General features: G+C 43.8%; 1 protein-coding gene across 5 annotated transcripts in view; it reads right to left on the bottom strand.

Moving 5' to 3' along the window:
* Nucleotides 1-24,478, bottom strand: part of MBNL3 (muscleblind like splicing regulator 3) — a 104,018-nt gene that overhangs the window by 11,834 nt on the left and 67,706 nt on the right. For 4 of the 5 annotated variants that reach the window (XM_054996075.1, XM_054996078.1, XM_054996076.1 and 1 more), the window contains 5 exons: nt 22,938-23,138; nt 20,887-21,123; nt 10,665-10,815; nt 2,854-2,948; nt 938-1,011 (listed from right to left, as the gene is read on the bottom strand). In XM_054996075.1, the coding sequence (XP_054852050.1) occupies nt 955-1,011; nt 2,854-2,948; nt 10,665-10,815; nt 20,887-21,123; nt 22,938-23,138 (741 nt within the window). In that variant the 3' untranslated portion in view covers nt 938-954. Of the gene's footprint in view, nt 1-937; nt 1,012-2,853; nt 2,949-10,664; nt 10,816-17,510; nt 17,565-20,886; nt 21,124-22,937; nt 23,139-24,478 lie in introns of all 5 variants that reach the window. The other variant, XM_054996079.1, reaches the window with a different exon arrangement.

Genomic DNA, 24,478 nt, shown 5'->3' with positions numbered 1-24,478 from the left:
CATTCAGCCCATTGGAAATCCTGGTTTTCGTTTTTTTAAAAGCAAGCTTCTAGTCCTTATAGCTGCAAAAACATACTTGAAAGTATGCAGGCAATATTTGCTGAAGTTCCAGAAGCCACTGAGTTGGTGAATAAGATTTTGAACAATTAGATCCTAGCATAACTTCACTTTAAAAAACCAGTTTCTAGCTCTGATAACTGAAAAGACACCCTTCAAAGTATGTGGAAACGTATGCAGAAAGTTGGCTGAATAAGATTTCCATTGAGCTGCTTGCCTTTGTGCTATGACAGACTGGAATAATACAGACAAAAGAAAAACTGATCATTTAATATTTGCAGAATGCATTATCTCACATAAGAAACAAAGGACACATTGCAGAATTCAGCTGGTCTGTGGTACAGAATTTAGATTTAAATGAGTGTAGAACTATAGCTTGTTTGTTTTTTTAAAGCACAAAATACACAGGGTGCAGTTGTCCTTAAGGAGGGAAGAACACACACAGACCAATCCACACAGTTCTGCTGCGTATACAAAACACCTTTACAACCAGGTGGTTTAACATTTGCCTCAACTAGGGTTTTTATTCTTAAGAAGAGCTGTCCAAACTGAGGCCCCTGAAGCTGCTTGATGGATCACAGTGTTAAGACACCCTGTTGAGAAATGGCCACAAAATATGTAACTTTGCAGGCTATTAAAAATCAAAGACATGTTTGGTTATGTCTCTCCACGATCTTCCCAAACACTGGGCCATTCCAAATGAGAAATGAAAAGAATCTAACACCTCCTATGCTAAAAAACTGGACCGTGAAGACGGTGCTGGGTAAGAATCTCAACAGGCCCAAATTAGTTCTTAATCTGCAGCAATGAAATTTGCTGGCTCTTATTTTGCACCAATAAAATTCAGGGACACCTCGGCTAACATTTAACAGGAACTTACCGTTCTGCTGTGTCCTTCTACATTTGTGAGACAAACATGCTGTTGTTTAGTTCATCTACCGATAACTGGGATATCTGCAATGAAACAAGAAGCAAAACATCAAAAAAAAATTCCTTGGCATTTATTTCATCCATTTGCTTCAGGGCCCACCAACAGCTTATATGGCATCCCACTGAAGTGAATGGAAAAAGTGCCATTGGTCTGAATGGCTGAGAATGGCAACCCCTTATCATCCATAATGTCAGAGGTGACTTGGACAGAGGTGATGGGGAAGCAGAAATCAGAAAAATGTCAGGGTCTAGATATCCACTTGATGAGGCCTTGCCACACACCACCTTTACTGTACAGGTACATAGCCATAAACAGCGAATGTAGGTCCTATAACAAACTGGGATTTGAACACATCCTGTTGGTTTTGCTTTATCTTTTTTTTAATTAAGAAGATACAATCCCCCTCCCATTTTCTATTGTGTGGTATCTGCAATTACACTGAGGGGCAAAATACATGCAAACATAAAGAATCTTAGTACTCATATTCCACTTTTGGAAATGGTGTTTAAAAGTAAAGTAAGTAATTAAAAAAACACCAACAAACCAGCCATGGCTAAACTCTACCCCATCACAAGCTGAAAAACCGATGTTTGTCACTCAGTTTGCACCTACAGGCTGTATATGGCTATTGGCACCCTGCAATTAAAAGGCATGTCCCCGTTTTCCTGTTAAGCAGTTCCAAATCTGCCATTATTGATGTATTAAGTATACAACTGGCATTGTAGTTGTCAATATGTATAGGAAAGCACTGTATGGCACTGAAGACCTCCCTGGCCCATTTTCAGTAAACCAATCATATTCTTATTTTTTAAAAAAAGTTGGTGTAGAAAGTTCAGGACAGGTGTGGAAGCAGTACCCTTTATTTTAAGGAAAGATCTGTCTCAATTTACCTCTCAGACAGAACAATGGTCCCAGCTATATGGTCTAAATTAGTTGGGCAAAACTGAAAACTGCTATCAATATGATCTTAATGGTTTGGATGGGTGGAATGCTTCTTCAATAAACTACAACCTTTAATCACTAAAATCCAACTTTCCCCCTTTTCTTTTTTTGCAGATCCTTTTATTTCTGTTTTCTGTCTAGAGTGACTGAAATAACTCAAGGAAGGACATTTGATGTGATATTTCTGTTGGGAAACAGAAAGCAGAAGCAAAGCAAATGGATCAGTACTCAGATGCCATTTCTAATCATGGCCAACAGAGAATGAGCCATTGTACAAAAGCTTCTCTCTGCCAAGCTTAACTTTAAGTCTGGAGACTCACCCATCTACATCCAGAACCATAAAGAAACCACCCCTAAAGGCCACTGTCCTATCACAAATCCCAAATATATACATACTGCCTTTTCAAAAGATCCCATCCCTCATGGGCAAGTGAATGGTAGGCTGTGTTGGACAGTTAAGGATGACAAAGGTGGAAGAGAACAGAAATATTCAGGGCTGGAAAAAGTTATACTTGCCATAAGGTTGCCACCAAAAAGAGCCACCATGAGAGATCCCTGTCTGGCTGTAATATGTGCAAAAGAGATTGCTGCCATCTTGCTGAATCTCTACATCTTTGCCTCTGTCTACCAGGAACAAGTAAAGAGGGCATGGAGATTCATGGCCTAGGGGCAATCACTCGTAATGGTGATAGTAGTGACAGTGAACCGAGAGGTAAGTGATTTTACATGTACAGCCAAGACAACAATCACTTCTCACGGGGAGGTGTTTTTTTTTTAGCGTGCCGTTGTGGCAAAAGCAATGCATCTTCCAACCCCTAAATGCCCTGTGGGAATAAGAAATCCTCAGCCTCATGTAGGATGCAGACCTATACAGCCCCTGCCCATCTGAACATTGCGAAATAAAGCTATTGAAAGGGCCAAACCTGATTGGCTGTAGCAGTTGCAGCGAAAGGAACGCTGGTGGCAGGTGTTGTTGCTGCAGACACAGTGGTGGGCGTAGCACCGTGCATCATGGGAACTTTTCAGTAGGGAGCCATGGAAGCGACATAACGGGAGGGTGGAGCATTTATGTAACCATGGCAACATGTGGTGGGGGTGTGGCAGGAATCACAGCAACAAGCCATGTGACGTCATGGAAGGATACACCGGGGCATGGCATGCAATCACAGTGCAAAGCAAAACAGCATCAGGGAGGGGAAAATAAAAGAGAAAAAAGGGGAAAAGCTAATTACAATTATAATTAAGGAAAAAAACTTAAAACATTCTCAACACTTAGTAACATTTATAAGCAGAACAATGATGTAGAAGACTCCAGGGGCCAAATTTCCAAAGGTAGGTGGGAAGGAGCAAAACAGCCCACGACTGGTGCTACTACTGGCCGCAGTAGGCTAAGTTACCACTGAAATGGGCCATGCCAATGCAGGTTGCTCTTGTGGGGCACACATGGCCACCACACACTAGTCCCACCCTGCTTTGAAAGATTGCCCCCCACCATTTATGAATTCAAAGAACATGGTGCACTTCTGAGCATGTATTCAGACAAGACACTTCCGCCCAGGCACATGTTTTGGTTACAATCCCACAGGGCATTATGGCTAACAGCGGCAACATCCCATCCCATTGTGTTCTTTTGAACTGTGTGACAACAGGACCCACCTGTAGCCCTGTGGAGCAGCTAGTTCTGTGACAAGGCTGTTTGAGGGAGTAAACTCACTGTGTTTATCTGTCTAGATCTTTTTAATAGGGCGTGGCCAAGTTCCTCCCAAGGGCAGTGCAGGGAAAGGAAAATAATTTTCCAACATTTTCCACATCCAGAGAAACAGAGACAGCACTTGAGAAAAAATGGGAGGAGGCAGCCTGTTTTAAAGCCCCCTTAATGGTTTGGAAGGGCTACTGGGTTTTTACAGAACATGGCCCCTTGAAAAAGGAGCATTAACCAAGAGATGAAGGCTATTCAGAAAACTGGACAAGAGACTGAAGGCAGGCAGCAAAGGTGCCTGATAAGCACCTGTAGGAATTATAAGCTTGAAACTGCAAGTGGAAAAGCAAGAGGCTGAAGGCTCTAGTCTCTGATGTATTTGCTTCCTATTACAGAAAAAGGAGAGGCCCTGATTATAATGGCTTTTGGAAACAGAAGTGGCTGAAGCGATGGATGTCGGATTTGATGTACCCCATCCTGACAGTCCTACTTAGAAAATTAGCATGTCGTGGAGAAGACTAAGCTAAAAACCCTTCTTTCCTTGACCTCTCCTTTTCCGTGTGTGCATGTTGGGGATGTATCTGTATGGAGAAGAATTCAATCACCTGAACCCTCATCTAGCCAGTGTGGTGTAACAGTTATAGTGTCAGACTAACATTGGAGTGGTGGGCTGAGGTTCAGCCATGAACTTCCCTGGATGACCTGGGACCAGCCATGCTCTCTCTCAATTTAGCCCATCTTATAGGGTTGTTGTGAAGATACCACAGTGGAGGGGACAGCTATGGGTGCTGCCCAGAACTTCTGGGAGGAAGGCAAACATAAGAATGTGATACGTAGATAGGTCTGGAATACAAAATGGCAGAGCCCAACACAGATTTACCAAGTCACGAGGATTAGGTTCCAAAGTGTGTAACCGAGGCAACTATGCCCGCACTCCCAAAGTTGCTTACTGGTAAATGGCTGCTAAGCTCAGGCACATAGGGATAGTCATCGGCATCTTTGGTATTTAATCGGATTAGGGTGTGTGCTTGCCAACTGCATCGGCCACTGACCTGGTCACCTTAACGAGGATGAGATTGCCACTGCTATAGGGAGCAATTAGACAGGCAGAGCTATTGTCATGGCAGTTATCATCCCTCCAAACAAGGACTGGAGAGTTGCTTTCAAATTCTGTAGCCCAGAGGTTTAGAGTAGTTTTGCACGGCTGGCTTGCAAAGGCTTTGTGCAATTAGCATCGCAGGATACCTGCACTTAGCTGACAGCATTGGGGGCTGCACTCTATCTATCTAGTACTGCTCATATGGCTATTGCCTTAAGCAGAAATTAAAATGGGAAGAACCTTACTTAGTATCATTTCTCTGATGTTTAATTATTGCCCTATATATTTGCCACAGAAAATGTAATCATCTGTATCATACATGTGTATGTTGCACGGATAAACCAGTTTCAGAATGGGTTAGCAGTCACAGCAAAGAAGTCTAGGAGTTTTTAAAAATTACAATTCAGCACTGTCAAAAGTGCCAGGTTTGTTTGGTGGCAGCGGCAGAGGGTGGGATACAAGTGAGGACACTTAGAATGTGTTCCAAAAGGGGTTTACACTTGTTTTGTGGATGAGCTCTAGCCCAATCACACAATTAAAGCCCTCTCTGCTTCTTGGAGGAAGAAAGCCATGAGCAAACCAGATTCTTGCCTAGCTGCCACCCCGCCATCTTCCTTTCCCCCTTATGTCAATGAGATGGAACTCTTAAATTTACATGCATGTAAGCTGAACGGCCACTGCTCCTGCCCCAGGATATAGTGAGAGAGTTACATGAGCCAAAAGATGACCATGAATACTTTTTGTCACAGAACCAGCATGAATACTGGGAATTCATCCCCTCCATGTTGGCTTATTAGTAGGACTTTGCCAAATATATTCCCATTTTGATTTCTGACCCCCTTAATCGAGTGATCATCCTGTCTGCTACCATCAGTTCCCTTAGCTGCTGCTGCTGCTTTCTTCTTCTTGGAGTACTCACACAAGTGAATGGGTTGGCATCCTAACACAGCCAGTCAAATTTGGCTATGTGATGATGCTACTGAAGGCAAACCAAGGCAATTCAGAGTGACAACAATGCTTCCTGGACTAGCCACACAGGTGATCCCAGCCAATCAGAGACCCCCCGCAAGTGAACAGGAGAGAAGCCTTGACACTACGCCGTCAAGGCTACATTGTGACGTCACTGAGGGCAAACAAAGCCAATCGAGAGAGACGGCACAGGATGATAATGTAAATGAACAGGCAAACATTTTTTGTGGCATTGTCAAAAAAACCGTTGAAAGAGGGGAGGCTTTCTGACACCGCTGAAAGTATTCCTGACGTACTGTGTATACTTTCAGCCTGCCCAGCTCTACTTATCAGTAACCAAATCCACCACATCGCCAAAGACATCAAAAAGGGACACAACCATCTCAGCCTTTAAGACACAGTGGATTTTTAGCCACAGCACATCACGCCACATTGCACTGCACACACCATCCCCCACCCCACCCCGCCCTCCCTGCCACCTCCACTAGCAACACAGAGGAAAACACTGCCTCATTCAAGTTAGGAAAAGTTGAAGTTTGTGGAGAGAAACCTACCAACACTTGCTGTGGGAGTCATGCACAGCACAGACCCTGCACACCATGCAGTGAAGCGTGGAAAGATGAACAGAAGGGACATTTCATTAGTGAAGCAGTTTAACGTGTTAAGAGAGAACTCTTTTCAATTCAAAGAAAAAGGAGGTTATTTTTGGTCATCGCTGCTGCAGCACCGTAGCTAACGAACATGCCAAAAAACCTCCCCCCATCCCCAAAACCCAGATTCGGCATCATCCAATTTGTATTGTACCTCTGAAAACTGTAACAAATTAGAATAATTCTTGGATTCTTGGTAGCAAAGGTCTGGATGGGTTTCAAACATATATATATACACACACACACACACTTTTGCAAACTTGGCCTCGCTTAATATTACGTGTGTTTCTGTGTAGGCTAACAAACTCATGGCATGGTCCAAAGCTCTGCAGATCTGTGATGGAGCAAAACACAAGCAGGGGCTTTCTCATCCAATGTAATGTGCAGGCATACTTTGGCGCCAAAGTTTAGTAGGAAGCCTTTGTTGGTGTGGCTCTCTCTCTGTGGACTGATTCCTCTGTGCATATGCATCAGAGTCACCAGATCACACCTTTGAGTTGCAAACTGGCCTCAAAGGTCACGTAGTAATTGGAGTAGAACTAAGTTTTGCACTTGACACAGGGGTTTCACCAAAAAAAACAGCAGCTCGGGTTATATTCTCTCTTAACACTGAGGCTCAATTACCTGTGCTGTGACATGATCATATAATACATTTCCTTGCCCTTGTTCTATATAACTGACTGCTGCCAGAGGTGGCACAGAAATGCAATGGTACAAACATGTCACAAGATAGACTTGTGTGCTTCAGTGTTATGGGATTGCGGGGGTGGGGGATATGATACAGGGCTCCCATTTGGGGCAGCAACTTGATGTTGCATGTAATGGGCACTTCTTCCCTTTGAACAAGAATTGGGAGTTGGTCCCATTATTGAGAAATGTCATTTGAACAAGATTCAGTTTCTCTCCTGTGCAATTGGGCAAGGCTGTGGCCCAGTGGCAAGACACATGCTTTGTATGGAAGAAGGATCTTAAGATCAATTTACACATGCAGGGCAACGAGGTGGTGAGGAAATGAAGCGGCAGAATGGACTGCACCGCTTCGGGCTGTAGGGGGTGGATCTCAGCTTTGAACGTTCCTTTGCACAAACAATTCCATACAGATAACCAGCAAGGCTTGTCTCCCTTGCTACGCTTACTGTGATGGTTTCCCATTTGCTGAAAGGAGGAGGTTTTTATACAGGGATGTCTACCAAAATGTGCTCTTCCCCCTGCGGCCTGCTGCTTCATTCTCCCGCCCACATGAACCAGGCCTCAGATGTTTAGCTAGGGATTCAGTTATAGTCTTTTCTGTCCTCCTAGGCTCACCTCAGTTATCCTCCCATGGCCAGCTCTGCACTGAGAGCAGAGACTCTATACTTTTACAGCTGGGTAAAAGCAGTGGTTTGGGGATGGGGCCACAGCTTAGCTGCAGAGCCCATGTTCTATATGCAGAAGGTCCCAGATTCCATCCCTGGTCTGTCCAGATCAAAGGATTTCAGGTAGCAAGTAAAGACCTCTCTGCACCTGGATAGCTGCTGCCGGCCACTGTAAGTGCCATACTAGATGGATCAATGGTTTGACTTAATATAAGGCAGCTTCATATATGTTCAGGTGAAGCTTGACACACAAGGATGATAGAAATTGCTCTTGCTCAACCCCTAGCTTGTACACAGCTGTTAAAAATCCTGCCCTCCTCTGCCTGCAGATGGTCCTTGGAGAACCCCTGCCCATTCAGCTGCAATTCCCATTTTACAGATTGGGGACCTGAGGGTATGGAGACAAGGGATTTAGGGTGAGCAATGCAAAGTCAGGAAGGGATCTAGGCTTATCTTTAATGCTTTGTGAAGAAGGAAGAATTTTATGGAGCAAGATAATGCAGGGGATGAGAAAAGGAACACAGTATTTCAAGAATTGTACTTAGGCAGATGTCCAGCTTTCCTCCATACAGAATTATGATTATCACGCCCCCTCACCCTCGAACCTGAGTGAATTTTGAAGACTTCATTGTTAGGCTTTCAAAAATATACTTGGACTTGTCTCTTTTACTTCTAGATTAGAAAAGCAATGGGGCATGGAGGACGAAGAGGAGAGAAGCAATCATGATGTGAAGAAAGTAGATAGAGTGAACTTTTCCCTCCCTCTTTCAAAATACTATTTATTTATTTTAAAATTTTCTAGCCTGCCCTTCCAATGCCTCAGGGTAAGCTTATAAAAGTACTAAAAACAGATCTGCACAGCAAATAATTTAACAAAGCCCAAGTCCATCTAAAATGGCTGGGGGGGGGAGAAAACACAGAACGCCCCCTCCCCAGCCTGTCAACAAACCTACAAATACCACTAGAGCATCAACCAAATTGTCTCTTAAACAGAACTGATCTGCAGGCCTTCCTAAAGGCTTTACACTCTGAGAGACCATTCCACCAGGTTGGGGTGGCCATAGAGAAAGTTCAGGGGTGCCCAATGATATCAATTAGCAGAAAACCCAGAACAGACAAAAGGAAATATTTCTTCTCACCATGTGGAATTAACTGGGGGAACTCACTGCCACAGGATTTAGTGATGGGTCCTAGCTCAGATGGATTTAAAAGGAGATTAGAGAAATTAATAACAGAAAGGTCAATTAATGGTTATTAGCTATGACGGGTAAATGGAATTTCCATGTTTTGAGGCAGTGTACCTCTGGGTGGAACCAGAACGGGAGGCTTTGGGTCTCTATGTGGTCCTGTGCGGGGGCTTTTTAGGGCATCTGGTTGGCCAGTGTGAGGGAAAAGGATGATTTACCAGACCTTTGTTCTGATGCAGTAGGGCTCTTATGAAATCTTGTATAGACAGAGAAGGAAAGGGTTAAACAGTTCCTCCCCCACACATCTGAACCCGATCAAAGAAAGAAAAACAATAATGGAACGGACACGGTTGTCCAAAGCACAGGGTTTTTATTCTTTTAAAACACAGCCCTGCTTAACATCTCTCATGTGTGCCTGCTGTTCCAAGCTGCAAAGGACACAGGGCCACTATTCAGGAATGAGTTGACTATGCTGAAGCCTGGTCTTGTGAACTGGCACTTCCCTGATAGGCTTTGGCAGGGAAGAATCACCTCCAGGCATCCAAGAAGGAAAATTCTGTGCTTTGGTGAAAGGGGTGCTTGCCCCTCTCTCTTTTTCAGGAATCTGATGTACCCAAAATGATCAACATATGTTGGTACATTTTGGAAGCAGTTTAATGAACTTTTTTTTGTACATGAATGCTTTTTGTAGACTTCTTTGCTAAGTTTATTGCAGCCTTTTGTTTTCAATAATCTTGAATGTGTCCAACTCTCCTGGTTTACAGCCGGCTTGATAGGCTAGGTTCTACCAACTACCAAAGAATCCAAGAAATGGATCACAATTAATTTAGTGGAACCACAAAGGAAGATAAGGTAAGAAGAATCAGAGAAAGAGATGGAGATGTTTTCACATTTCATTCCTTAACAGCTACTCAGAAGAAAACAGAAGAACAACGCTTTGGTTTTTAATCAAGGGACAGAGAATGAAAATGAAACAAAAAACAGGCTACATATCAACAATGACTGGCTGTGAAGCTACTAAAATGTTCCATACAGTTTTAATCAAATCAAGAAAAGGGTTTTGTGAAAGCATGACCAAATTGGAGGCTTTAGACAGAGGACTCACATCTGAGTTGCAATGACTGGTTTTTAAACTTACAGGAGTCCAGTAACCTTGAACAAGCCAATAACTTGCTCTGAAGCCAGAGCTGTGCAGGGCTGGGGAATCTGCAGCCCAAGTCCCACTGCAACAAATGCAACACAACTGGGACCCTGTGCAAGACTCCAAACGTTATTCTCTAAACATGGCAGCTGCATTGAGATGTTCCTAAAGTCAAGCTTTCCAAAGTCAGTCAAAACACTTCTCCATCTCATTCTGCCTGGTGACCGAGAGTTGTCCTAGATATTCAGCCTCCAAGGACACTTAGCAAGGTAATGGAGAGGCGAATATCTTACTTCATTCCCTTTGTGATAACACCATTACCACCTCCACCTCTGAAAGCTGGGGATGGGGTGGGTGGGGTGGGATCTCCTTGTTGGAAAACCTGTCACTGTGCAAGGCTTGTAAGGATGTGCAAGTTGAATGCTACACTGGGGCAGCAGGGGAAGGCAGGGAGTTGCGCCAAATACAGCTTCATCTGAAAAGCAACCTGCTTAGCAAACAGCAGAAGCCACGCTGCACAGTCATACAATCCCAGGCACTGCAGAGCAAAGGCCAAGTGCAGTGGGTTTCACGCCAGCAAGCACCTCTTAACATGGGATTCTTCTGGGTTCTGTGAGAGCTAGAAATGACATACCTGTAGGGATGAACGTGGGCTGTTGCAACTGCATGTTTGCAAGGGCCTGTTGGTAGTGGAAAACACTCGGGTTAAAGACTGTGGTGGCACCGTTGTTTTTTTCAAGTGCTGGCCTCTTTGGTAAAGGTTGAAGTGCGCCAGGTGGCAGGGCCTGGGGAGGGGGGGGGAGGAGTAACCAGAGTCAGGAATAGAAAGAGAGGGAGAAAAAAGGCACAAAAATCAAAATTAGGCAACACAAAACATTACAAAGACATAACTAGATAGGATGTGCGGTCTGCAAATCACCTGCAACCGTGTTGGATCAAAAATGGGGAGAGGAGGGAAAGCCTGATTGAATAAGAGGTCAATTCACACCATGGGATAATGACCAATAGGAAGCAAACTTGTGCTCTCCCCCCCTAAAAAGAAAGGAGTGCATAGAAAAGCACTCCTACACTACAAATTTAAACTAGTTTTTACACAAGCACGACTATCATAATTCCCAATCACGGTGCCCATTTTTCCTCTCGCTCCCCATTCTTTCCAATCCAGGAAGATGCTTAAAGTGAGGTATTCCCTACTGGTTGCAGGTAAATGGCAACCTATTCCCAATCTATGAGATGCTGGTGAAAAATTGGGATCCTATAACGCACCAAATTGTCTGCATCCTGTCCCTCCCCAAACCTCTTCCTGTAATTCTCTGCATTCTCTGAGAAAAACTTGGAGGGCTTAGTCAGTTTCAAATAGTTTTCCATTTGTAGCGCAAATGTGCACTAAAGGACAGCATCTTGATTCCTTTGATTTCAACCAGAATAGAGGGGGAAAGGGGAAAAAAATCAAGAGCAATTTTCATTTGGTCAGACAGACTCAAAAGCAGTTGCAGGCAACAAGCATTACCAGCTAAGAAAGAAAGCGTAGACAGCTATTAAAATGAGAAGATTAGCATAAGCCACAAATCTAAACAAAAAAGTCAATGGGGACTAACTCTGGCCAATTGTTGCCCTACAACCCAATTTGCAAGATTTACTGTGGCCAGCAATCAGTTTTTGGAATGCAATGATACAGCTGTTGTGTATGAGAATGGGTTGGGACATTGTGTCCCATTGGCATGCTGACTCATCTACACAATTGTGTTACCTGTGTGCATGAATAATGTTCATACATCATTCTGGGAACTGGACAACAGCCCCTCATGTGTGTCACTGGATATAGGGATAACACATAATAGGAACTGCAGAATTATACTCCGAACTGGGGATAGCATGGAGGAAATCTACTCAGAACCCTACTCAGCTCTATTCAGTGAGGCTTACTCACAGGAAGTATTCTTAGGATTGCACTGTACATCTGGGGTCGTTTCAGAGTTCCTCCAGGATTTATTCTTTGCATCCCCATTGACTTGAAGGCCCAAACATCCTCAAATGAAGCTATATGGCATTGCTCCTTGCTTTTAGGAGGCAGCTGGGGTGAATAAGAAGTAGCTAAGCTGGAAGGAGGAGGAGTGGATTCGAGCAAATTTTGTGATTGTGATCTTAAGCAAAATGCTTCATAAACTACTACCTTCCCCAAGCCCATGAGACAGGCCAGGCTTGAAATGTAAATAAGCACAATAAACAAAGCTATTTGGACTTGGTTTAAACTTAAAACTGTTCACATTTACTATGGAAACCTTCTGGCTGACAGAAGCTAGTAAATGTTTGTCGCAGATGAAATAAGCAAAGCCACTTACTGCTTGCAACATCTCTCGCTGTGCTCCAAAACGGTGTAGGTTTTGTTTTTCTTCACCAGTTATGTTTGGTCTAACAGAAGGGCAATGCGTTAGGACTTAGCAGTCCTTATTGATTAGCTGGTTTGTGAATTAGAAAATGAAGGAGTCCAATTAAACACTGGCTCTTTCAATCTATTGTTTTAATAGTCCATGTATACGATATGATTAACTTTGCTAAAAGGGCGTTTCCTGCTGCCTAGCTCTTCCTAACAAGCAAATCTTCTCTTTTAGGCCTGTCATGTCATGGTGCTTCTAGTCAGTCAAACCTGTTTCACAGTTAGGTTCGGAAAAAATACCTTTAACTCTACGTGTGGAACATTCTCCCCCCTCCATGTTACTCATTCCCCAAAGAACAAGTCTCAACAATCAAGCTGCTGCACTAAGGTCTCAGGCAACAGCTAATGTTTCTTACTCGTAACAACTTTGTGCAGGCAACTGCCTCTCCTCCCTTGCTGTAGTGATGTGTACCCCTCCCCTCAATGATTTGACTGAAAGCACCAGCAGCCATTCTCTGCAGCTCTTTTCCTTGACTTCCTCTTTCCATTGCACATACTAAAAAGTTGTCTAGCTACTCAGTCTTCTGGTCTGGTTTCCTTTGCTTCAGAATGACCATTTATGGACAGAAATCTTAGATATTAGAATATGTTTTTTACCTAGTCAGATCTTATTTACAACAGGGAGTTTATGCCACACTGCTGTTCCTACTTCAGCTCCCTCCTCTCGCTCAGAATGCATAGCACCTTTATCACAAGCCTTCTTTGTTCTTAAAAAGAAACTCAATGTCTTCCTCCTCTCCATTTACATGTGATTGGGGCAAGAACCCAAGCTTAATTATTTGTTCATAAGATTTATATGCTACTTCTTCAGAGACCAGCTCAAGGTGGCTCATAACAGGAAAGAGATGCAGGAATCCATTTTGTTTTCTGAACAGGCATGAAATTCATCAGCGGCTGGCATTCATAAAACTGCACAAAATGTGTCCATTTAAAAAAAGGGAAAGCTGAGGGTTTCCTCCCTCTTGACCCTCATTTCTGGAGAAGCAGGGCAAGAACATTACTATACCAAGTAACAGAATGTCTCAGAATCGTTTGCATCATGGCAGATTATTCTGGGGTGCACACACTACTTTGGTGGAGAGCCCACCATGTTAAAGAAAGCTTGAGAAGACAGATTTCCACACTACTTCTGGCACAGTGGGGAGAATAGGTGCATAGTACTGCATTATGCTGTCCTAGGAGGCTGCCTCGATGGTAGAACTGTCCCCAAGGATAATATATGAAGCAAATCTAAGGTCTGGTTCATACCAATAAGAGACTTATGGCAGAATCCTGAGATCACAGAACAGACTGAATCACTTTAAGACGGTGGGTGCTGGATTCCAGTTTTGCATCCTCCCTGAAAATAAAGAACTAGCATGGCAGGCAGAACAGGGTTGACCCTTTCTTTTTGCCAGCTGGCTGTGCTGGTTTTGTACCTGCAAGGAGCTTTTAACACAAGGAAGTATTCTAAAATATGACCCCCTCCTACCCAGTCTAAAGTGCAGTCCGTTCTATCATCATATCTTCCTGCATGTGTGAACCAGGCACCAGTTACCCCTGAGGAGACTGGAGCAGTTAGCTCATTCCTGAATTGGGGAGTCTCGATACAAAACAGTTTGGGAATCCCTGCTTTACACATTTGTGGAATGTTATACCTCCTTCTGCCCATCTACTGTATATAAACTAAGAGCAGAACCACAAGTGACAAAAGGCACAGATTGGACACTTGTCAGCTTCCCTCAAGTTTTGATGGGAAATGTAGGCAGCTTGGCGGAATGTTGGACAAGTGACAGTTGAAAAGTCCATTGGACAGCAGTCAGAGAGCCAAGCTTCAAGACTAGGATGCCTACATTTCCCATCAAAACTTGAGGAAAGCTGACAAGTGTCCAATCTGCGCCTTTTGTCACTTGTGGTTCTGCTCTAAGAAAAGGCTGGCTATAAAATGTATGGTTCTATTTCCTTAAAAGAAAGTAGTAAAGGAGGCAACCAGCAGAATTTCAAGTGATGCATAAAATATTTCTAAGGATCCACACGACAGAAAACAGTTTTAAAATCTTTTGTGAATGGAAATACACAATAGTTTTGTAACCTCAAACTTCTGACAGTTTGTGTAGAAACAGGTTTCACTTCAGTTTTAAAATGCCACAGGAGACTGCTCATCAGAGTATTGTTATGTTTGATACTTCCCGGCATAGCGTCAGCCCTGCAGGGTTGGGCTGGATGTGCAAGGTTGGATTTGGGTTTTAAAATAACCAACTGGCAAGAACAAGAAAAAAGGACACCTCCCCTGATGCAGATGCGGCACAGAGACAAGCTGAACCTGTATCATTTATTTAGCTAGGTGATGGGACTATTATGTCAGTCTTGCAAACTGGTGCAGCCGGTCATTCATGGTAATCAGAAGTGCCTCCAAACGAGCAGGCAGAGCAAATCACTCTGGGCAGTTTTTATTCCCCAGGGCTGTGCACCTGTATGTTCCACACTTGACTGACCACAAGGTGCAACTGGCAATCCAACCTGGATGCCAAAGGTGGTTCATGTAGCACAATCCATATACTTCCACCATGGCAAAAGCCCACCTAGCTTTGTGTTAAAGCAAGACCAGTCAGTGGCATGGAATATAGCACTGGATTTCTTGAATTATGTCTGCAAGGTCAGCATGATGGAACGAGGTGGGCCATAGATCCTGAGAGTGGGCATTCTTGACCAAAAGGTGGAGAAGGGTGGAGAGAACAACCAAATTATTCCCAGATTACCTAAATCTTGGTGAAACAAAACAGGTCACTAGACCAATGGAATGGCTGTGCATTAAGCAAATACCTTTGCCAGTGCCCATGAAAGAAAATCTCCTCTGCGTATACCGATAGCCTCAGATTACAACCACCTAAAATCTCAGAAACAATCCTGGAGCAGTGCAGAGTTACTAACGTTCAAATCAGTATTTCATAAGTTGTGAGCCCGGAGATACTCTGATGATGATCTCTCCGAGACTTTGGGCAGGACCCTCCAACCATTCCCCTCTTTTAATTGATGCTGAACTGCGCATAAATCTCTGTGGATCCTGGGGGGAGGGCAACAAGCACATTCTGTTCTCACTGCACTGTTTTTGGATATCTTTATTTTTAAGCTTACCATTATCTTTCTGCATAAAACCCTGTAATATTTATTTAAATGTATTTGTTTATCCCTCCTTATCTCCTTGGACTTAGATTTAGAAACCCACCCAAATTTCTCTCTCCTGAAGCTCCTAAGACCGCGAGAAGGCCAATTAACCCATGTCCTTCAGCTGTCTTTAAAAAAAAAATAACCAATAGTTAATTGCAGTTAATATTCTATGACTCCTGGAGCATGCTCAGGGACTCCTCACGCTGATTTTGGGTTTAAATTTACAAAAGTGTATTTTTATGTGTCTCTAGATAGAAAATAAAACCTCTGTCTCAAGTATGCAGAAATCTATGAGCGGCCCCATTTTGCTGTCCTACTCAGAGGCACGCACCATCATAAACGATAATACAGACTTTCAGAGGTTGGACTGCAGTACGCCTCTTGTATTGGCTCCTCCTCTAGTCTCTCCCCTCTTTCAACAAGACAGCCAGTAAAATCTGGAACTGCGAAGGAGACATTTTCCCTCCCCCACACTTACTTTCATTTTTACACTTTTCATACTTACATTTTCAACTCTGTTTCGAAAAATCCTAGGTAGGCCTCAATATTTATAATTTATTCACAACTGCCTACTGTAGAGTCAATCAGGTAGTCAACAGACATTTTAAAAATGTATTTTTAGCCTGACTTTGCTCTGAAAAGATCACCCGAGGAAAAATTAGTGTTTTGAAACTTGGCAATAATTGATAGGCTGTCAGTCTACGAGAGGAGAGGGCAGGTGGCACCTCTCTGCCCTCCTAGCTGGGTTCTGTGGCACACAGCTGGGAATACAGGAAGGAGTGGGCTCATTGTGCCATAGCTGACCACCTGCAGAAGGTCCCAAGCTCAACCTGGCAACTCCAGTTAAAGGAGCTTGCAGTCAATTTCCACAAGACAGGGTTCACAGAGTATGAGACACGGGGGACCCAATCCAGACCCAACCTGTGAACTCTATTACGGTCATACATTGCTTGTATGTTCTTTCTTCCCACATATGCTGTTTCCACTTTGGATCAGAACCATAGCGTGGTATAGAAGGGACTTCAGTCCACCCACAGCCCCGCACAGTTATCTCAAACAGGGAAAGAAACTATTTGACTCATTGCACAAGACCGCAGAGCCTTCCACAATGGCTAAAATATACCCGCCCACCCCCGCCAACCATTTCTACTCAGGACAAAAGTGCAGGAAAGGGGTAAAGCTGAAGCTCCTTCTACACCACAGTATGGTTCTGACCTAGAGTGGAAGAGGGCACTGGGGAAGAAAGAAGAATGTATAAGTAACATATGACTATAATGAAGTTCTGAGGTTGGTCCCCAGCTTCCAACCTCTGTCTGGTGGACATCAATCCTGAAGAAGACTTCTCTCCACCTGATATCTTGGAGTGGCTCTGCCGATTAAAAGATGCTCACCATGTAAGACATAGGCACTAAGGCCCGGCCTTGCTGGGAAGCCATGTCCAACAACTCTGAACACTTTCAAAATTAATCAAAAAGGATAGTTTGAGTAGCCCTGCTCTTTTCTTGCCCCTAAAATGCCTTAAAGTCTTCCGCTGAGTTTCAGATCAAAGGTGTGAAACAGATCTTGCTGCGCTCCATGTTATAAAAATGCCACAGCTGCCACTGTTTGAAAACAGGCCGATTAAAAAACAGTGTGATAATTACATTGCTTCAAAGATGCATCTGGTCTTTTTTGGAAGGGAGGCATCTGCTGTATCAAAAATCATTTTCAATTAAAATGGAAGGTTACATCTTTTTGGGGGAGGGGCATTGTGCTAGAACGAAGGGGGTGACCTTTTGTCTCTGGATGGGCAGTCTCTATAGGCAAAGCACGAAATAGAACAGATGAGAAAAAATGTATTCCATGCAGTCTAAAAGATGGTTACATGCAAAGCAAGAAGGTGAGAGGTCCAAGTACCAGGTCAAAGGTTGCCTCGAGGGGTCGCTTCAGTGATCGGACAGCTGGCTGAGTCTTAATTAGCAGGCAGCGAGCACATGATGGTAATGAGCCAAGGGGGGGTTTTCAAGCACAACAACAGAAAACAGCAAGCAGAGGTGCATCAAAAAAGGAGAGTGACATTGTGGAGTAGGTGAAGAGAAAAAAATAAAATGAATGCATTATACAATATATTAAAACAAACTACACATGCACAACACAGGGGCTTGCTACCATTAACCAGACAATCGCCCTGGGCAGCTCCTTCACTTAGCTATGCTTTACGGAAAAAACTGTGCCACCCACAGGGCCACCATAAAAGGCACCAGCACTACAGAGATCTTTGCTGCATCACACACTGTGGGGATGTTTTGCAACAAGCATGGAGAATATGGAATAAATGTTCATCAAATCATGAAGAGTATATGCCAAAGCCTTTGTACATTCTGGGAATTTAAAAGGTTGTTGCAAAAGACTTTCCCTCCCTTTTTAAGAAAAAGCGATGCTTCTAGTCCTCGTGGCTGTAAGGAAAAAAATTGGAAAGATTTGTACCCCAAAATACCTTTAAATTATTTCAAACCCTAAATCATGAAAGCAGAATAAAACTGTGTGCAACTAAGCAAATACATTCAGTTTATATAATTGCCTTCCAATGGCAGAATCGAAGTACCCTGGTAACTGGATAGGCACAGCTTGGAATTACAGCACCCCATTTTTATGTTGATGCCAACCCCAAAAGCCCAACAGAAGCCAGAAGATCCTAATTTGTACCTTCCCTCCATTTTCTGAATCTCAAATCCTACCCACCCACATCCAAGAGCTGCAGGCCAGTATGGTACCATGTTCTTGAGGCTGTCTAAGTTTGGGGAAATGGTGTGAGCAGGGAAGGTTTAACTCCTTCCTCATGCTGTAGCAGAGATGCCACACATGCAAAGACACCAGGAGCTTGTGAATGCAGGAGTGGGAGCAACGGGCATATCTGTGGAAGAGTATTAGGCTTCCACTCTTGTCAGTCTCCTCTGTACTGAGCTTCTTTCTAACTTATTCCGGTGCACAAGGCATTAGGGGTGAGTTTGCACATGTATGCATTAAAGCTTTATGCTCTAAATTTGACTTATGGCACAGATTCTTCCCCCTGCGTGAACACACACAAATCCTTGGCTACCACCTCTTAATCATTCTAGACGAAGCAATGCCTGGTTCTCCAACTGCATGACAGCAGCTTTCCATGTTATTACTCCTTGTGATGACGCCCCATTTTTTCCTTGCAAAGCTGAGCAAACACTTCTTGAGAAATGGAGCTAATTTGGCTCCTGGCCAGGCACGTGAGCTGCCTGAACCACTTCCCAGAATTTTGAAGTCTGTGGGTCTGGACAGCAGCCAGACACAGTTATTACCCACTGAAAAGCAAGGTACAATTTCAGCAGTGATAAAGGGGGGTCTTGTTGGTGGGCTGCCTGGTTGGAATGCACTTATGAGCAGCAGGGCTGAATCACCTGCTGGGCTACTGATCAGGGCATTACTCACATAGTGCCATTATCTGATACTGTGTCTACCGCTACAGGTTTCCTGCAACCACGTGCCCAGCTAACTTTGGGCCTCATTGTGCCCTCTCTTGCCCAAGTTTAGAAAGTAACTTGTGATGTGGCATGAGAAGAAATGAGGAGCTGCCATCTGGAAAACAACCACAACATCCCTTCCCTTCTGCCCACAGGGAGCTGCCTTCTTGTGATTCCATGGAAAAGTGAGCAAGGTAGGAAGGAATTCTTGTCCAGAATTGGGGCATTAAGCATCTATTTAAAGTTGTGTTCCTTTACCTGTTCATATCTAATCAGGAATAGCGTTCTGATAACAACAGCAACTTCATCTACGTTTTGGATCACAGCCTCTTCCCAGATGTATCAGCATCCCTAGATAGCACACTGGAATCTTGAAACTAAATGGTGCTTTGTAATGTTTAGTATGCCTGTTTTTCTAACTAGCCACTCTCAAGATATCTACGATGAACAGACATTGACTCCAGGCGGCCAATATGGCAATCTTCTGTAAACTGGAATTCTTCCCCATAGGGTATAACCATGTAGGCTAGGAAGGCTAGTTTCATTTCATGTCAGGCTAGCGACATCTGCGGACATATTTGCAAAGTTGCCCCAAAAGCTCAGAAGGCACAATCAAAGCATGAAACCTTGACAAAGTTAATGAATAATGCAGAAGCTATTTGGGTGGCAAGACCTTGGCAACGAGCGATCAATAAATATTTTAAGCAGGCTAGTTAACGGCACACTAGTAAAGCGAGTTAGGTTTACACCAGAAAGGGACGGCATGAATTAAAGATGCTCTGGGGCGCCAATGTTGCAGTTAAGATGTCAGGGATTAGGACTGATTAACAAAAGAACCTGTGAGCCGATATTTCCAAAGGCTCCTTCTGAGCAAGAGTGCTTAGACTTGAGTGTTGGTCATTAAGGAGAGATCTTTTTAAATGCAAGAACCCTCATTATGACATGCTTCTTGAATCCCATGGTAATGATAAAGGAGGGCAGTGCAGTTATGAGCATTGCCGAACAAACTGACTCATCAAGAAGCACCTTTCCAGGTAACACTGATTCTATTGGAAAGGATGCAGGTTCAGTTTATTGTTGCGGGGGGAGTGTCTAATCAACATGGCTTCGAGTCTGAGGGATAACTATTTAGGCTTCAATTTATGGAGTCCTTGCTAGGCTAACAAATGCACTTCCTAACCAAAGGACCCTGGAGGAACAATTTTATGGAGATGAACCTTGGAAATTCCCATCCACACCCTAGTTCAAGAATTTGTCTGCGCTGACTCAGTAATTAGAAAGCCAGTGTGGAGTAGTGATCAGAGCGTTGGACTAGGACTTGGGAGATGCAGATTCAAATCTCTCCTCTGCCTAAAGCTTAGTGGGTGACCTTGGGCCAGTCAGCCTAAACTACCTCCCAGGGGTAGGGGAAAGGCATCATGTATACCACCCTGAATTCAATGGTGGAAGAAAGGGATAAAATGTAATAATCCATAAACCTGTTTTTTTCCTCCCAGCCCAGAGGTGTAGAGAATAATGTTCATAGTATAAATACATGTGAGAGGCTTAGTTTAATCTAGACATGTTAGTCTTCTGCACTTCAAACTTCTTATGTGTATGCTTTCAAAGGTGTTCAAGTTCTGCTCTGGCTTACACTAATTCTCCTCCGTAAAGCCCATTTATAAACAGTGGTGTACATGGCAAGATGTGGTGGACCAATCTAAAAAAGGACAACAAACCTTCACTTACATCCTGCTTTTGCTTTGTAGACCAAACACACAATACTGAGCAATGCCTTTGGCTGGAGGTCATTCGCTTACCATTGCGGCTGCAGCAGTTTGATTCACCTGGTGTTGAGCTGCCTTGATTTTGGCTTGCAGGTGCGCAGGGGGATGAAAGTACTTGCATTTCTCCCTAGAGCATCGCCCTTTGATGTAATCCATGCAAACTGTAACAGTGTTCTCGTTTGTGTCTATCATGGCAATATCTATCGGGTGAGCATAACGGCAATCGTTCTCACCACGTGTGCAATTTCCACGCTGAAACTCTCGGCAAACCTAAAAAGAAAGCCACATGATTCAAGAGGAAAAAAGAAATCAGCAGGCATGCTCCCTTTTCATGCATCAACCACCACCACCAACAACAACAGGGATCAGATAACACCAAGCCAGAAGAGGACAGGGGGACAGTACAGAGATCCACAAAACTCAACCACTTGACCCAAGCAAGCCCCACCTTTCATTTCACCATGCCTCTATCCCAGATCCATTTTTTAAAGGGAGCATTTCCATCGAAACAGATTTGCATCCTAGTCCTTACTTTCACTCATGCTTCCTTCGTTGATTGCAGAGGCGGTGAGTGCTTTGCTGCAGAGCACATGTTTCTTTGGCACCAGGCACTTCCACATACTCGAAATCAATATCCTTCAATGAACGAGAAAGTGCCTAGTGTAAGAGGAACAGGCACTGCAATGAAGGACCACCTTTTAGTTAGCAATGGATGAAGGAAGGATGAGTGGATAGCAGGTCTAAGATTCACGCCATACTAGTGGTTCAGACAGATGGGCTTTCTCCTATTTCAAAATTTGGCAGTTTCTGGTTATGTGTTTAGTTAGTGTATAAACTCTGTTCAAAGTTTCGGCCAAAATACAACGTTCTGATGAAAAGTCCTTCCCCTCCCCAGAACAACCTCCATATTTCAGAAATCCAACTTAGCTCTAAAGAAGGCTTGTAGATAGAATTAAAAAAATGATTTAAAAAATAATTTATAATCCCCCTCAACCCAAATCTGAGATCTTCAATCCATTTATTTAGCTCCTGGCTCAGTAAGAACCCTCCCCCCTCCAATTCAAACAAACACACACACAACATGATAAAAGTCAGCGCTGTTGATGCTAGAGTCATAGGGGTGGGGATATTTTTAAAAAATAATCTTCTAGAGTTTGAATTAATTTTAAGTTGGCCACCTCCTAGAGAACTCAGGGGGGGAAATCTCTGCACTTTGTGATTACAGGTCAGGTAACCAGACTCAAAGTCAGTGGTCTTGTTTAGAGGAACTTTTGAACTCCCTTCACTCACTAGAAGCTGAAGCAAACTTACAAAACTAAGGGAGAGATAACCCAAGATAACCAGGAACTCCTCAATGGACCCATTTCTTCTTGAGACTGACAGCTGCTTAGAACATGGAGAGTCATTTTCTCTGACATACAGAACTGCCTGGAATTCAGTGCCAGTATTCCGTGACCTTTGCAAGGAGGTGTGGCTGGGAAAGTACAGTCCAGATCGCCTGCCCATGTAAACAAGGCTTGTTGATTCCAAATTACAATCTTGAATCAACTTCCTCTTCAAGTTCCCTGGTTTTAAAAAACACCACCACCATCACCCCTCAAATAACAAAAAACAACAACCCAAAACAGGTCCTAGGGATTTGGGCCAAGTAGTGGCAGTTCTGTTCTATTAACAATACTCTCAAGGGCTTTTCTGACTCATCATGGTAGCTGGTTACTGCATTATTCACAGCTGACCTCAACTCATGCACAACGGAAGCTGCAAAGCAATTTTGAACAAACATTGATCTAACTTATAAAAAAGATAATGCTTACTCTAACATCAATACAACTGGTCTTAAAAGCTTCCTTGCCTCTGAACCAGGATGCCCAAAACATTATACTGTTATCACAGAACCAATATGTCAAAGACTTTAAAAGAGATGAGCATTGATTTTTTTTTTAAAGGGGGAAGGGGAATCGAAATTTTGCCCTAATACTAATACATCCTCACCCAGCCCCAGTGAAATTTTTTCCTCAGGGCATGCATTCCAGACCAAATGCTCCCAACTTAAATATGGCAATATGGTTAGACAATGTAAATACCTCCAGTTTATCTGTCCTCATCAACTTCTGCCCGGCAGAGCCTCCCGGTACCGAAACGGTTGGGTTCCCAGATACCAGGACAGGAGTATTTGGTAACAGCTCTGCAGGAACTAAGCCCATTCCAGGAGAAACATGACTTAAGTAGGGGCTGAAAGCCATGGTGGGACTAGTTGCGAGCGAAGGAGTCACAGGAAACGTTGTCTGTCAGCAAGGGAAAGCAAAGGAAACAAGAGTCAGGGTGGCCTTGACGTGTGCCAGTCTTCGGAAACAATTATCTGCCAGGAGAACTCCAGTCTTCAGTCTATTTATTTTCTGTCATTGGCTGGTGATCTTGTCCTCCCTCTTTATTGATTCACACATACCTGGTGCATTTCAAGCACACAGCATCTCTATCAGTAAGGACAAAGAACGTCTCTGTTCATTAATGGTTTAATGGCACAATTAAGGAGGCACCTCAGGCAAGTAGAAGACCCCCAACTCGTCCAATCAAACAACACTTCACCAGCAAAATCATTTCACCTAGCCAATGCCGGACTTGGGATGAGTCAGGGTAACTCCATGAGGGGTTCTCAGGGATCAGAAAAGAGAGTAAGTGGCTCCTTTTGGAGTCACTCGTCCTCAGGAAAACAGACAGAAAGGGCCAGAATCATCACACACTCCAGGAATGGTATGATATTCTCCTTTAGAAGCAGCAGCAGCCTGGTTTATTAAGACTTTATTGCCCACTGGGTTACCATTATATATCCCAATCTGAGATGTCTTGCATGAATCTTTCTAGCAGCATAAAAGCTAGGCCTCTGTTCTTTCACAGGTGCAGGGCTCATTTCGAGGGGGAACGCAAAGGAACGCAGTTCTGGCAGTTCCCCAAAGAGGTCACATGTCAGGTGGCCCCACCCACCTGACTCGGCCATTTTGGGCCCGTTTCAGCCTGGATTGGGGCTGAAACGGCCCAGATCGGGCCTCTGACGGGTGGTGGATCACTCTCCTGCTCATCAGTGGCCCGATCCTGACCATTTTGGGCCCCTTTTTGGCCATTTCCTGCCCCTTTTGCCATTTTGGGCCCAATTTTGGCCCTGAATGGCCAGGATTGGGTCCAAAACAGCCAGAATAGCTGATGTCAGGGGGTGTGGCATACGCAAATCAGCTATACTAATTAGACACTTCTGGTGATGGCAAGAGGTGTGGCATATGCTAATGAGTTATGCTAATGAGTTCTTCCAGCTCTTTTTCTATGAAATGACCCCTGCACAGGTGGTACATGTAAGTTGCATCGGCATACTAAGTCTTTTCCAAGCTGTATCTCTTCTCATTCTTCTCTCTAATGATCCTGCAGAATGGGTTCCTACACACAAACATGTCCGTACACCAAAACAAGGTGGCACAGGATAGGGGAGGCACAGGATAGAGGTGTTTCAGCCATGGCACGCCAAGTGTGGAATTCACTGCCCCAAAAGGCAGCTTATCCCTTTTGGTCTTCCAGAAACTTGTGAAAAGGTTTTTATTCCAGAAAGCATGTGGTCTTTAAAAAATCCTGAAGCTGT

Source organism: Eublepharis macularius, chromosome 13 (genome assembly GCF_028583425.1).
Source record: "Eublepharis macularius isolate TG4126 chromosome 13, MPM_Emac_v1.0, whole genome shotgun sequence".
Classification (NCBI taxonomy): domain Eukaryota; kingdom Metazoa; phylum Chordata; class Lepidosauria; order Squamata; family Eublepharidae; genus Eublepharis; species Eublepharis macularius.
The sequence above is the reverse complement of the archived record's forward strand: the minus strand, read 5'-3'. Positions and strand labels throughout refer to the sequence as shown.